The sequence below is a fragment of the Sturnus vulgaris genome, chromosome 2, assembly GCF_052056855.1.
Source record: "Sturnus vulgaris isolate bStuVul1 chromosome 2, bStuVul1.hap1, whole genome shotgun sequence".
Lineage (NCBI taxonomy): Eukaryota > Metazoa > Chordata > Aves > Passeriformes > Sturnidae > Sturnus > Sturnus vulgaris.
The window spans coordinates 101,355,363-101,370,849 of NC_142244.1; the positions used below are offsets into that span (position 1 = coordinate 101,355,363).

Below are 15,487 nucleotides of genomic sequence, written 5' to 3' on the forward strand. Positions count from 1 at the left end.
CAATGAGTAACACTTGGGCTTTTGTCACCACACATTTCCTACTAGATGCCTTGCTGGCTGGTGTAGTCATGTATTAAGCACAGTCCAGCATGATAAACTAGCCCTGATTTCTCAAAGTGTCCTTCCCTAAATAAAACAGTAAAAATTTTAGAAATTAAATAGGGTAGAAACAAATATTGGTAGATGATGTTCTATGGTGCTTAGAAGAAAATAATAGCCCAGAATCTGTCTTTTAACCTATCTATGAAAGCTTTCAGACTCTTTTAAGAATATCTAAAAGAGGTTGATAACTTTTAGAATGATTTCTGGAAGTATGTCATGCTGATCTAATCTTTACTCACACCTACAGACTCCACCTACACGTGGTAGATTGTTGTCTGTCTCCCACAACACTTCACCAACTCTTGTATAGAGAAGCTATAAAGGGAGCTGCAAAAGGATTTGTAAGCCAATCTCCTAGGCTTGTCTCTCACCAGGTTTTTAAATACTCTGTGAGGTGTGAAGGTGGAAGCAGGGGGGTGCCTGCTGGAGTGCAGAGCAAGCTGTCTCCTACTGCATCCCCTGCATGGTCAGGGCAGCACCAGCTGCAGCACAGGGTGTGTGGAAGGAAAACAGACCCTTGTCTGTCCCTCTCCTGTATCATCCCCTGAGTTATTCCCTTTACACAATGCAGCACAGAGTCCATGGGCTGGCATATGCTTTTTATGTATCTTTTTCAGCTCAGCTTTTACAACTTGGTCATTAGATATCCTACACCAATCTGTTTCTGTGGGTTTAGAATTTTGTATAGCAAATTATGACAGATAAGTTTTACTTTTAGCCCTCAGTCACCATTTGCCTTTGTTTTCCTACTTCTCACCTTAATTCTCTCTAATTCAAAGAAAGAAAATACATTTGAAACTGGGATGTTTTCATATTAGGGCAATAAACAGAAGCTGCATGAGCAGGAGGCATTAATCTGCATGCTTCCTGATCAAAGGTACATAAGGAAGAGCTGGGGTGGAATGCTCTACATTTCTTTGCACTTTCCAAAATTTTCTGCAGTCACATGGATAGATAAGTGCACAAATGTTTGTCACCAACATGTCTGCATTTATCTACATATCTTGAGGCAAAGGGGCCTGAAAAATCACTCTCAGGTGTAGCACCCCAGAGCACCAGAGAAGGTCAGCTGCTCATTCAGGCAAGTCCAAAGGTCATGGATTCAAAAGAACAGACTGAGTTCAAGGTGATGTATCATTACATTGCATTAGTTTTCCTGCACATTATGGCTAGACATAAAAAGCCTTAAATCTACACCTCTGGCTACTCTAAAGATGAATGCAGATTGGAAGGAGACTAATGCTGTGTCCTAAAATATGCTTGGTGTCTAGAATTTCTGTCTCCACAAGCACGGAGATTTTCATAGTGCAGCAGCAAATTGGAGTCTGCAAGCACATGGGAATTTATACCTTTTCATCCCCTTTTGTCACTGCTGTCAGTTGATTTTCCACACTGCTAAATTTTGCCCATACAAGGAAATTGGTTTTCTGACACTACAGAGGTTATTATTTTGAACTGTAAGAATTTTCCATTTCATGAGGAAACTTCAAAGCAGAAACTATAAGCAGATGTAAGGTTTGCTGAGCAGTCAGTCCTGTGGCCTTTAAAATCCCCATAACCTTTCTATTACAAGTGTGAAGTTTCTTGTTACTGATAGTCAAGAGGAAATTTGTATGGAATTAAGCTTTCCTGTTAATTTTTATGCTGAATTCTGAGTTTAGACCCAGGGAACCTTACATCCTTCATGACATCCTCCTCCAGAGGATACTTAGTGGAATATTAGTAAAGAGTTTATTTGCAAGTATTTGACAAGCAGGCGTGTAAGTTTTATCCAAAAGAAAGGAAGAACAAATCCTCAAATTTGACTTTCATTTTATTGGCCTCTCTTTACTCCAACAGCAATCTCAAAAACACCTAAATGCTACAGTGAGTATACCAGAGAGAGTCTGATTCTGTTCCTGACATACTAAATAGCATGTATCTGCATTTGCCATAAAAAAAAGTGACAAATTCACAGTGATAAGACTGTATTTTCCAGAAGTGAATATAAATTCAGGGAACTTTCCTCTTTTCCTACTAGACTGAAGCTCTATTTTATATACTGGTGTTTTTTCTTCTGCTGTGTCTCCATAAAAAGAAGCACAGAGAAAATAGTACTACCCAAGGTTCCAAGACCAATCCATCTGTCTCAAAGTACTACTATAAAATTTTCATTAATACAAAGTGAGGAGCAAAATAGAAATATATTCTTGCCCTGATAATATAATCATTAGACAGCAGAAGCAGAGGGAAATTAAAATAGCTGTCTTCTACCATTATTTTTAATCCTAAAAGACTGTAGATACTGCAGCATCAATACTGATTGAGAATCAAAGACGGGAAGTTGTATATGAGGCTATTCTGATCCACTGATGAAAATAGCCTCACTTTATGAAAGAGTTTTTTTATAGCACACTGGAACTGCTCAGCTTTCATTGTTTCCTAGGTAGTTCACATAAAGGACTCAACAGTAGTTTATGACACGGTTGTGCACAATATTTGATAGTAGTATCCAAAAGGATAATTCCAAAATAATTAAAATAACACCACTTTATCCAAAACTATAAGATACATAATTTAACAATCAAAAGGAATCATAAAATGGTAAATTCTCAGGAAATGTTACATTTATATCTAGTCCATTCTTAGGATTGCAAGATGGTAACAATTTGGCATTCTTGGGTGCTTCTCTGAATTTTGGTGTTTACCCCTTACAATTAAATTAGAGCTAAAAGAAATAAGATGGAGGAGCTTGATGTATGTCTTCTCAGTATATGCTCCATTTCAGTATATCCTTCCATTTCCTGCTATGGAAGGAAAGTTAGACCAGAGAAGTTAACGAAAGATACCCGAAATAAATACTCATTATTATTAGGCTGCAGTTGTTGTGGAGGGGATCCCAGCTCCATGGACAATTTTAGTCCAAAAATTGAAGAAGGATTTTTGGCATTTTGCCTGAGCTCCAGTGTAAAAATAATTTAAGTAGGGGGCTGTATGGCATTTGTTACTCCTGTGTTACACAGGAGTCCAAAGAGATCATTAGAGAGGATTGCTTTGGTCTTTTCACTGTTAGACAGAGCTGAGCACAAAGCACTGAACATGTGCATGTGTGCTCGGTTCTGTGCAGAACTGAACTTAGATCTTGTAGTAGAGAATTCAATTCTATGTGTCTCTAGACCTTGTAAAGGACACCGTGGTCTCATTTAAAAAACATTGTCATTGCTGGATGATTCCTTAGATGAATATTTTCTGTTTTCTTCTTGGTTCTAGTTATCCCTGAAAAGTCAGTGAAGGAAATTGCAAGAAGCCCTGGAACAGCTAAGGACACAATTAAAAAGCTTCTTGCACATAAAAGCAGTGTGAAAAAGCACAAAACAATCAAGAATGCAATCCCAGAAGCAGCTGTGACACCACCTTCTAAAACCCACTTGCAGCTGCTGGACAATGAAGGTGGAATTGATCTTGGTGGGAGCTACAGTGAAGAAGAGGAAGGAACTGCAGCTGCTGCAGAAGAGGAGGCAGAAGAGTCAGATGAAGAGGAGAAGGAAGATTTTGAAAATCAAATTGATGAGCGAAGCCTTAGAGGAGATGTCTTTTGTAAGTTTCTTTGTTTTTTAAAATGTCTGGCTTCAATGTAAATATGTATAAACACGAAAAATCATCACAAAACATTCCAGACACTTTATCAGAATTTACTTGTAGAAAATGAATCATAGAATCATAAGATGGTTAGGTTCTATTTAATGCTTTTGAAAATACATTTGAAGATTTTGAAAACACAGCAAGAAGTTGAACAGCATATTAGAACTTGATCATCTTTAAGGTCCCTTCCAACCCAAGTGATTCTATTATTATAACTGGCTTTTAGTACAATTGTCTCGGTCAAACATTCTTCAAAGTAGTTTCAAAAATAATTACCATGAAAAACAGACACTCTCAATTGTTCATTCATTATATTTTCTCTTTACAAAGTATAGAAAAATAATAAATACTATCCCACAGCAATTAAAAATATAATAATAGTGAAAAAAATGAAGTTAACATTCAGTTTATTGCTATTTAACCTGGAAAGAGAGTTAAGTATATATTTTTAAAGGAAAGATAATTTTAAAGTCCTCTGGAAAAAATGGTCTGTAAAATTGTAATTCTGTAAGGCAGTCAAGAAAAAATATAATTATTCACTTAATACATTGGAGGATACAAGCTTCTGGGTCGAAGGCATGCTCCTAAAGTTGCTCCTTTTTTTGTTTTCAGTGGTAATCGGCCTGTTTCAGTTTAAGTTAAGGATGTAGACTAATATTGCTTCCTCAAATTATGCTAGGGAGCTGATAAACAGAACAAAGTCAGGTCTTTGCTCACCAGTCTCCTCCCTTCCTGCAAATATTAACGGGGAGTGCTAATGGCATGTTTCAATTTTGCTGACAATACCAAAATGGGGAGAATGACCCATTCATTGCTGTTAAAGGGCTCTGGCCAGGCTGTGGAAGTAGACTGACTGGAGCAATATGAAGTTTAAAAAAAAACATGGAAAGGGAGAGAAAAGCCTTGTACTACATTATAGATTTGGGATGACTGCTTAGGAAGATGCTTTGCAATAGAAGGCAAGTTTTGCACTTCCCATTACAAAACAAGTGGGAATTGGACATACTGACATGAATCTAGCAGTGCTCTGCCAGGGAGAACATGTGGAGAGGCTGAGATACCTTTTTTCAGCTTTGGAACAGGAGGGCTAAGAAGAGATCTTATCAATGTCTTCAGCTATTTAATGGGATGTTACAGGGAAGGAATGGACAGGCTTTTCTTGAAAATATACAGCAATAGGACAGGAAGTGATGAATACAAGTTGGAACAAAAAAAATTCTCATTAGATACAATGAAAAGACTGTTTCACCATGAAGGTGGACAAAATTTGGGACGGGTATGCAGAGAGTTTGTGAAGTGCCTATCCTTGCAGATATTCATTATATGACTGAACTGGGCATTGAGGAATACCCTGATCAGGAAGTCAGACGAGGTAACCTAAAAAAGGCTCTTACAACCTACATGATTCTGTGATTCATTCTGTGTTTTCAAACAAGCATTTCAAAGTAGTTTAGAAAACAATGAGTGTAGACCAGCATCCTGGAAGATGCTTGGATTTCTCTCTGGTACTATAAGCACATAAAGTCACAATTCAGGAATCAGTAATTTTTCTAAAAAACCAAAACATCTGCTACCTAGCTGCATGCAAAAAGAGACTTCTGTTTGTCAGCTTTTAACCAGATAAAATGGTGACAAATTTCTGACTAATGGTGCCATGCCTCCCGAGTGGAGGATTCTGTACTCAGGATATCATTCTCCCTCTGGCCAGCCACACCTAAGCCCCAGACTATGTCTTTACTCAGCCTTTCAATCCTGACTAGCACATGCAACTTCCTCTAAAGAAGTGTCCTTTCCATCTTCTGAGGATCCCTTCATAAATTACTTACCTAAGAGAGGTAGCAGGTGCAGGAGCTGATGCTGAATTGGGGTAGAAGTTTTCCCTATATGGCAAACTACCCTTGGGGTTCAGCCTTGCCAGGCTGGTACTGCCAAATACATTTGAGACTCTCAGAGCAAAGGATTAAGTGACTTGCCTCTGTTCTCACAAGAAGCAATAAAACAGAGGTCTTCTGGTGGCCCTACTTTTACATCTAGAGAACTGTGTTTCCCACACGTTTCTGCCAAAATACTACCCTGAAGAAGGACATAACTCTTCTCAGTCATGCTAATTTACAGAAACTGGAGAAAGTGAGCAGAACATGGTTGCAATATTTATGTTGATGTTTGTTAAGATTGGGTTCTCAGGTACTCAGGCTTCTTCATGAAGGTAAGCTAATGGGGAGCTTGTGTGTGCCAAGAGGGTGGTGTGAATTGACCAGATATGTTGGGCTGAATGTGATAACATTGGGAAAGACTCAAAAAGATTCACTAATTACCAGCAAAATGCTTGTGGAACCTGAAGGGAGCTTGACCCTTGGCAAGAGTGTGTTCCCCTGCAGTTGCAATTTCTGTTGGGTTAAAAGCTTCTATTTCTTAACAGAATTGAGAGAATATTGCTGATCTATCTCTTTTAGGAGCATAGTGCTGATAGGTTCCATTATTATTTATGGTAACTAATAAATTAAATATTTATAAATAATACTCTTATTAGTTATAGATATATTTATTCCAAAATTTGTGCCATAAAGGACTATGGCCTTTTTTGATTCCTCAATTTTGAGGCAAGGCAGCCTGTTAAAAAAAAAAACAAAACAACAACAACAACAACAAAAAAAACCCTCCAAAAAACCAAAACCCGAGTCAGTCCTTCTATACCTTCTGCTTTTCTGGGATGGATGGATGCATGGATGCATGGATGCATGGATGGAACTCAGACATCTCAACAGGTGTCTTTTTCAGCCTGCTTGGATAGGTCAGGAAGGATTGCCAGGAATACTGCCCCTAGGTAGGGCCACCCTGTGTTTTGGATAAAAGGGCAAAGGGCTCTGCTCTCCCTGCTGGGTGAGACAAAGGGAACTTGGTCTCCTGTGCTGGGCTGCATGACCTGATGGAATTGTGAAGGGGGGACAATGCAACCTTCCAGTTGAGAACTCAGTGCTACACTACTTGGAATGCACTAATTTTCCAGATTTCAATTTGAGTGAGGGCACACAGGGAAAATCCTTTGTCCATAGGAAAATCCAAATAATATACTGTTGTTATGATGATTGGTGAGATTCTTTTTCAAGTACCTTCCCTACCAAACCAGGGCATTTGAACACCATATACCTGAGTTAGAGAGGCAGAGCTAGTTGTTTCTACAAGAATTACCACTACAGATGACAGCAGTAACAATGAATATTACTTGAAAATATTAAAGCATTGTGGTTCATCTGTATTTTGCCTATACTCCCTTTGTTCCAGTGACATCTGGCCAGAATTTTCCCTTATAGAGCTAAGAAATTAATATGCTGAATTTGTTAGAGAGATTTTATTTTGCTAGGGATTCTTGCAGAAAGTTGGTGTGCTGCTTCATGCAGAGATAGCAGCTTGCCCAAGATGTAGTTTCATTAAGTTTGTGAACTCTGTATTATCTGTGGCTTTCTTGTTTGATATCAGCTGTGATTCAAGGACTTGAAGCATTGTGCCATTTTCATTTTCATTTCAGGATACATTGCTTAACTGTGTTCTTTTTCCTTTTAAATTTCCATGTGCTGCACTTGATCCTTGTTATCATAAAACTTCAGTCATGATTCAGACACTTAATTGCTTGAACATTTGGCTTTAAAAACACTTTCAATTTTAATGATATTGAGTGATCCTTCAGAGAACATCATTAGTTCAAATATACAGCTCATAAATTTGTACATTTTTTCCTTTTTTTGCTCATGTCTATTCAGCAGATTCCTTTACTACAACTATTAAATTCCTCCATATAATCCCCTGAAGTATTCACATAGCATCTGCCTTTGGTGTTATTAATATTGGTATTGTTTGTCTTCTGGGAAGAGTAGTTAATTAGAAAAAATAGAAAAGTCTCTTTAAATTGATATGTTATTTAAATTGATGTATTATTTATCATAGCAGTTTTACTACATAATAAATACATAGGGACTCATAGAAAAATATTGTAGGAAAAAAGGGAAAAATTATATAAAGATGAAAATTATTAAAATAGGCCCAACTACCAAAATACTGGACCTTCATGAGAATTACTATTTACCAATTTTTTTTAAAACAACCACACAATGGTTAAAGACAGCAAAGTGAAGCCCACAACATACAAGAAATGTCAAAATTAAGGTAATCAATGAAAATGTTTTTTTCTTATATTTTTGTATCTTATGACACAGTCTGAAATTACTTCAAATTACTATTTTCCGTGGGATTTTTGCCTTGTCCAATGTGAAGAAAAGACCTGTCCTTTTGTGAAAGGTGCAGTTTAATAAATAGGAATATTAATTTATTTATTAATAGACTATTGATATGGTTATTCATCATTAATTATACATTCATTATTATTAAATATTTTCATAAAAATGAGAGTAAGCCATACTATTGGAAAGCTCTTTATTACATGAGAAGTGCCCTTTCTGTATATGGGAGAAGACACAGAGCTAGACCAAAGTACTTGTAGAGATGCTACATTCAAGCTCCACTGAAATAATGAAGCACAACCTTAATTCTGACAGTTTCTAACATTTTAGTAGTTTTTGGCTACCACTGGTAGTTCAGAATGGTATTGATAACTGCACCTAAATTTTATATTCTATACTTCATCAGTTTATGAAATTCACATCGTGCTTAAAACTCCTGTAGTATAATGTAGCCAGCCACGTTATTACACAGAGACACTTTCTCTGGTAGCATCAAGGATGATAAAGAGGGATTAGCATTTGGCAATACTAAAAGTGGACTGTTCCCCTTATGGCTTCGGAGCTCTGGATGCTGAACAAGAGAACTCCCTCAGTTTATCAAGGTACTTGCTCTCAATCTTACTATTTTCTGATAATTACACCACTCTGAGCTATTAAGGCTCAGATCACAGCTCAGTTCATAGCTATACATGTCAGACTTCTGGCAAATGTAATTCTTTCAAAGCAAGATGTGGTACCAGAGAAATGGGATATTCCTGTGAGTCCAACCTAGCTGTATACCATATATATGGGAAGCTTGTCCTAGAATTTACTACATCTTATATTCTGCTTGACTTTTTACAGTTTTACAGAAAGACCCACTCTGTTTTTCTGTTTTTGTTTTTTTTTTTTAATGGGCTTGATGACATCAGTGGTTAAGAATGTGTGGCACCATGACATGAAGGGGTTTGTATGTAGAGATTCCATATTAGCTGTTGCTGCAGATAAGTAGATGGGAGGGCATCTGCAGTACAGAGAGAAGGATGGACTCTGCTGTGCCTAGAGTGTGATTTTGTTGGTGAGAGTTTTTTCTTAGGGAACATGAGATGAGACCTGCCTTTCTACAAGACTACTTGACAGCAGAAGAGCTAAAAAGAATAATTCTGACTCCTGCCTATTACTTATGAAGGAGTAAACTTTGGATCATGGCTATGTGTGAGGATGGTCTGATGTAAAATATAGGCACTTTTTAAGCAGTAAGAGTTCTTCAAATCCTTTCTGTAAGCTGAAGCTTGCAGTTTCTTATAATATGCAGCTGATATCTTTCAATGAGTGCAAAACCTGATTGTAATGCCTGACTGAAAACAAAAATAGATTTGGAAAACAAACTGGACTCTTTTTCTGTCCATGACAGTTCTTTGCGTGATAGCACATGGCTACACCTGCACGTATCTCTCTCAAGTGAATTCAAGCGTAATTCAATAACTTAACAAATAAATCATTCTGGCAGCTGTTGTTTTCTGTTAAATCACTTCACTCTTTCCAGAACTGATCATATTTTAATAGCTGTCTTCATTTTGGCAAGGGTTTTCACAGCCTGAGCCTCTTGCACCAAGTACAAGGCCAAGTTTATGGCTTGAGAGTAAACTTAACACCTAATCTGGATGTGACTATTCCTAAATGTATATATGTAAACAAAAATTAATTTGGAGAAATATGTATATTAATCCTTGCCTTAAGTGTGAATATTATCCAGGTGATCTAAGCAATGCTCTGGGTTAGGGGAAAGCTACAAGGAGAACAAGAGAGGACATGCTCCTGGCAATTCATCAGAAAGCTCATAAGATTCCATGAGTCTTCTTAATTCAGCACTTGTGGAAGTGCCTCCAAGGCCTCTTTGTTAGTGTGTGTTTCCACTGGTGTACACAGAGCAATTTTTGATGGTTTTGATGGAGAAGAAAGGTTAAGTGGATGGCAGAACTAGGAGGCTCTAGATTACAGTGGCTTCTAGGTATAGTCTTAAAACTGAGTATATGAGCATGTTGGAGTATTTAAATGGAAAGCCCTAGCTCAGTCAAACTCATGGGAAAAAACCTCCCCTCTGAACAAATGTGCATCCATGTGAAAGTAATGACTTTTAAAATATTTGGCATTTGCATGTATGATACAATGCTGAGTAGGGAAAATTAATTTCCATAGCTCCTATCATCTGGCATTTTTGAGGAAGTCTGAGCTTTTCTTAGCACAGCTGCCCTTGGGGTGTGGCTAAAAAGTGAACTTCAGTTGTTTCAGGCTTTCCACTAATACATTCTCTAAGCAGTGATCCAAAGGCTTCTCCCTCACTCCTCTAAAATGGCACTTCTAAGCTCCTCCTGTTTTCAAAGGTGGTCATGAATATATCACAGGTATCATCTGCTTATGTGTTTGCAAAGGGTGTGAAAGTGAAAGCAGATCTTTCCCTTATCTCATGTGTGATTAGTTACTTACACAGGGTATGCATAAAGAAGTTGAGACTTATTATTATTTTTTTAGTGAGTGCACTTATCTGTTAATCACTTAAAATAATACAAAACAAACTTAATCATAGAATTTTAAAAGACTTATAGTAATTTAAAGATTACTTAGTATAAACAAGAATATGTAATCTTCTATCTCACCAGACAGAAGAGGATTTCTCTTGGTCTCTGAGAAATAATGCTTCTATTAATCTTTAATAATAAAGAGCAACCACCTCTTTCAGGCCAGTATCTCAGAGAACGCCCCCAGCATCCATTGGTGCTGCTTTACCAACTCTTCCAGTTCGGCACAAGACACATCAACCAATTTTTACAAAATAACTTGCTCAGGGTGGTTATCAAGACATCAGTGTGTGCTTACCAGCTGTAACAGGGAGGGTGAGGAAGGAGAAGGGCAGTTGCTGGAGCCTTTCTTCCCAGCAGATATCAGAGGTGATCAGGAATGCAGGAAAACGTGCACCCTAGCTGAGAGTGTGACTTCAGAAAAATAAGTGTGACTTCCTGGGCTTCTGTTACAGCAGCACCAGCTATCACTGCCCTGAATACAGACCTGGGGGCCCTTGATGCCCTAATGTTTATGGCTTTTACAAAGTCTCTGACATTATCCATTTTTTGAGGCTACTATTGGCAAACTGCTGCCAAGTCTCTGTCTCTGCTGTCTGGTAGAGTTCAGTTTAATTTTATCATTATAGCAAGAAAGCAGATCAGCCCACTGAAGAAAGAACAACATTTTATGACCTTTTGAGTCTGTAATTCAATGGAGCTGTAGCTCCAGTGCTTATAGGTTAGAAGGCTCAGTGCTGTGGAAAACAGCAGTTTAAGCAAATTTTTAAAATTCAGAGTATCTAACTCCAGTTAGGAATATGAGTTTGGTGGTGGAGTGGAAAATACATATATTGACTTACTTAAATTATGTCAATTGGTATAAAGGAATAAAGTTCCATTTTCTGTTCCTGTGATGACTCAGTACTTGACAAGCTGTTTTCCCTAGTTCCCAAGGTAAAAGAAGCAGCTGCCTTTGGCCCTCACCTGGCACAGAGGAAAATTCCAGTGTCGAGACCAGAACAAGAAGGTGGCTTATTTTTATCATACAGTATTTGTTTTCCTGTGTATTGTATCTTTTTGTAACAACCTGTGTTAGCCAAGTCAGAACCAGTTTAAAAGCCTTTAGCATAAACCAAAGATTTTGTGAACACCTTAGAGACAGTATCTGGCCAAACTATGCTACCAGTTCCAATGTGTCCTTTTCCAAGCATACTTTTACTGTTTATAACCCATGCATAGAAAGTTTCCCCGACATTGGAACTTGACTTGCAATTGAATTTCACTTGAATAATTTCATAGTCATGATAAAATAAAGTAGCTCCTATTGTCTATAAAATGAAAACATGTTGCATAGTACACAATAATCTTAAACAAAATAGACAGATGTGCTGGTTGACAACATTCATTACAATTTAGAAAGCAGTAATCTCAGAAATAATGGATTTATACAACAAAGTTCTCTAAATGCCAGGTACTTCATGTCTCTGTCTCATAAAATACATTAAAATAACAAGAAGGATGCTTCTTTCTGAGGAAATTCAGATGGCTGACGTATTATTCTTAATCTGATCTGTCATGCTTGCATTGCACAGTGTTCCTTTGTGTGTCTCATGCACAGTCATGAAGGTCGTGGTGTGCTCTGGCTAACACCCTTTCCAGTGTGCTCTAAAGGTCAACTCATCTGGGCTATTCCCAGCTCCGTGTAGTTGGAGTATCAGGTGCTGGTGTAAGGGATTCTTCTCATGGGATGCCAATTTCTCTCAATGGATAGAACTGGAACTTGAGCTCATTGCAAATGGAGAATGGAGAGCTCTAAAGCTGGCAGATCTCAAACAATTCCTGATGCCAGAGTTCAACATTAACAGCTCCACCTATACTTGGGGATTTGCAGGGACTCAATATACAGAAGTCACAGCATATAACTCATGTGCAGATGCAAGTAAAAAGTCACTGACCTAAAGAAAGAATTATTACATAAATTTTAATATTTTGCTTTTTTTGCAGTTTCATCTAGGTCAACACTATCTGAATTCGGATTATAATTTTAGAATTATCTGTACATTCATAACTGTATGAATAAAGAGCAAAATGTTTTAACAGTACTTAGGATATAGTGCTCCTATGATCTCTGCCAATTTTTTTTTTCAGTTGATTGCAGCTTCAGTCGAGGGGTATGTGACTGGAAACAAGATGCTGATGATGACTTTGACTGGAATCCTGCTGATCGAGATAGAGGTATTTAATTATGTGCCATCTAGATAGACTTTGATTTGATGGTTTACCCCCTCCAAAAAAAGGGATGGGGGATGAAACAGAATCCAGGATTTTTCTTTTCTATCAGTGGGCTATCTTTATAAAAGAAGAAAGGAGGCAGAGGATGCTGGAAGTGGATATTGTTTATTTGAAATGTCCAATAGCAAATAGTAATTGGCAACATATTTCAAAACAAATAAATCAAAATGTAAGAAAAATTATTTGAGCACAACTGTTCAGAATTGCAAACTACAAGGCAATGGAAACCTTATCAGCCATGTGTTGTGTCTCTCCAAGATTGGTAGGACATTTTATCACACATCTGTCATTTAGATGGATGTGGCAATGTAGTCACCCACATGGCTTAAATATCACTGGGATAACTGCTTAGAAATCTCAAACTCTGCAAGACAAACTCAGAATAAGCCAAGGGCAAAAGACCTATTCAAGAACAACCAATACATGAACAGGTACCAATGGGAGTCTGCTAAAACCTGAGAAGGAGCTCCATGAGAGCAATGTGGGATTGCTGAGTGAGTGTATATAAAAAGGGGGAGCTGGATGAGTTCGTTTGGAAGGATCTCTCTTTTCCTGTGACACAGAAATGTTGCAGAAGTTGCTGCAGTAGTGACCAGTGGATCCTACAGATCCTGCAGGCTGCTTACACCAGTTGCCACATGCACATTCTCTCACTTTTCTCTCAGGGTCTTTCCATGTTAGTCTTTCTTCACTAATCCTTCCTCTCCTGCTCCATATAATTCCCTAAATCCCTTCGCTGTGCTGGCACTTCCAGGAAGACCTTACCCTGGCCTTATCCTGTCTCCCTGAACTTACATCTGCTGATTATGACTTCATTTATGGCCCCAGATGTTTTATTCCTTTAAGACTTTGTGTGTGTCAGTCACTTCACTGGTCTTCCAGGACCTGGGAGATAAGCAATCACTTCCCTTGTGAATTTGTCATCAATGCAGAGGACAGTGGAGAGAATACTGAGCTAGCTCAAGTACTGAAATAATCCGTCCACAGAGGCACAGCAGCATGTTTCAGACTGTTGCATTTGAAAAACAGATGGTTTTGCCTTTGAAAGATAGTGCAAGAAAGAACGTCTGTAATTGCCAGTGAAGTATGAACTCATCTCTGTAAACTGATCTGACTTCCAACAGTACAAGTTTATTCCTTGCTAAATGCACTCCCTGCTGCTTTTCTCCAGTGATTTTAAATTATTCAAGTAAACTAGCTTCAGATTCCCCTTATTTTCTTAGCAAACGTATTCAAATTACTAATAAATAACACAAGTGCATTAAAGATGATTTTTTTAAATTTTCTTTTTACAAGGTGATGGCTACTACATGGCAGTTCCAGCTTTTGTGGGGCACAAGAACGATATGGGGCGTCTAAAACTTCTCCTCACTGACCTTAAACCAAAGAGCAGCTACTGCTTGATTTTCAGCTATCGGCTTGCTGGGGAGAAAGTGGGAAAGCTTCGAGTGTTCCTGGCAAACAAAAAAACTGCTCCTGTCTGGGAAGAGAACAAAGGAAAAGATGAAAAGTGGAGAACTGGAAGAATAGAGATATTTCAGGGGGCTGAAACAACCAACAGTGTAAGTATAAAACCATTTATAAGCCAACTACCATAACCAACATGCCAATTTAATTTCCTAATCATCAAGTTCCACCAACTGTTTTATAGGCTTCAGCAATCAAAAGGTTTATCTGAAATGGGAAACAGAAACCATATTTTAGGGGGCATAAAAGTTATCACCTGAGTGTAATTTCAGAACTGAATCACACCAATTGGTTAGAACACTGATGCCAGTAATTCTGTCATTTTGTAAAAATACTGCATCACATCATGAATTAAAACAAGTAATCAAAATCTGTCCTTAATATCTCATGCAGCAGAAGTATACATACATGCCTGGAAAAATGAAAATGTTTCATTTCATAGAAGAGGATGCTCTCAAACCACACTGAACTAGATCATTGGAGCACAAGGAGACATCATGTATAATCAAAGAGGGGCCATCACTTTAGTAGCATGGAATACCCACTGGGAAACTGCACTGATGTATGCCTGAAAACTGCCTCAATCAGGACTTCAGCCAGTTTCTCCTCGAAAATCTGGGGCCTGATTTCCATTTGTGTGATGGAACATTTTCAGTGCTGTGTAAAGGCTTCTACTGTATAATTGAATACAGTGCACATAAAGGAAATGCAAGCCCTTTTCAAGGTCCTTTGCACAGTTGGAATGATGTAGAAAAGTCCTTAAATAAATGAGAATCAGACTATAAAATAAAAACCCCTAAATGAGAATCAGACTATAAAATAAAAAGTCCAGACATCCTATTAAAAAAAAAATCATCCTCTTTGTATATAGTATACATACTATACTCAATACATATCAGTGTGTGTAAATATATATAGAATATACACACAAAACCCGAGGATCCAAATAGATCAGAAATGAAGAGTTGTAATGTCTTCAATAAATGAAATGCATGAGCATCACGTGCTGTGATAAAACTACATTATTATAAGAGGATTTAACTCAATTTGCTTTTTTTTTTAACAATAAAAGTAAGTAATCTTATTAAAGTAATCCACCTGGTATTGTAAATCTGTGCAGAGGATTTTAAATCTAGTTCAAATAATACACAAAAGCTTTAAAAATGGCAAAGATTTAAGTCTTTAGGTCCTATGTTGTATTAAAATATTCTCCATTTATAGCATTATAAC

The 15,487-nt window shown here is 37.6% G+C and overlaps 1 protein-coding gene across 2 annotated transcripts in view; it reads left to right on the plus strand.

Annotated features, from left to right (window-relative positions):
• Positions 1 to 15,487, plus strand: part of EGFL6 (EGF like domain multiple 6) — a 32,733-nt gene that overhangs the window by 16,077 nt on the left and 1,169 nt on the right. Inside the window, exons 8-11 of one of the 2 annotated variants that reach the window (XM_014875877.2) lie at positions 3,352 to 3,678; positions 11,445 to 11,525; positions 12,647 to 12,733; positions 14,087 to 14,352. In XM_014875877.2, coding sequence (XP_014731363.2) covers positions 3,352 to 3,678; positions 11,445 to 11,525; positions 12,647 to 12,733; positions 14,087 to 14,352 — 761 coding nt within the window. The remainder of the gene's footprint in view (positions 1 to 3,351; positions 3,679 to 11,444; positions 11,526 to 12,646; positions 12,734 to 14,086; positions 14,353 to 15,487) is intronic. The other variant, XM_088160201.1, reaches the window with a different exon arrangement.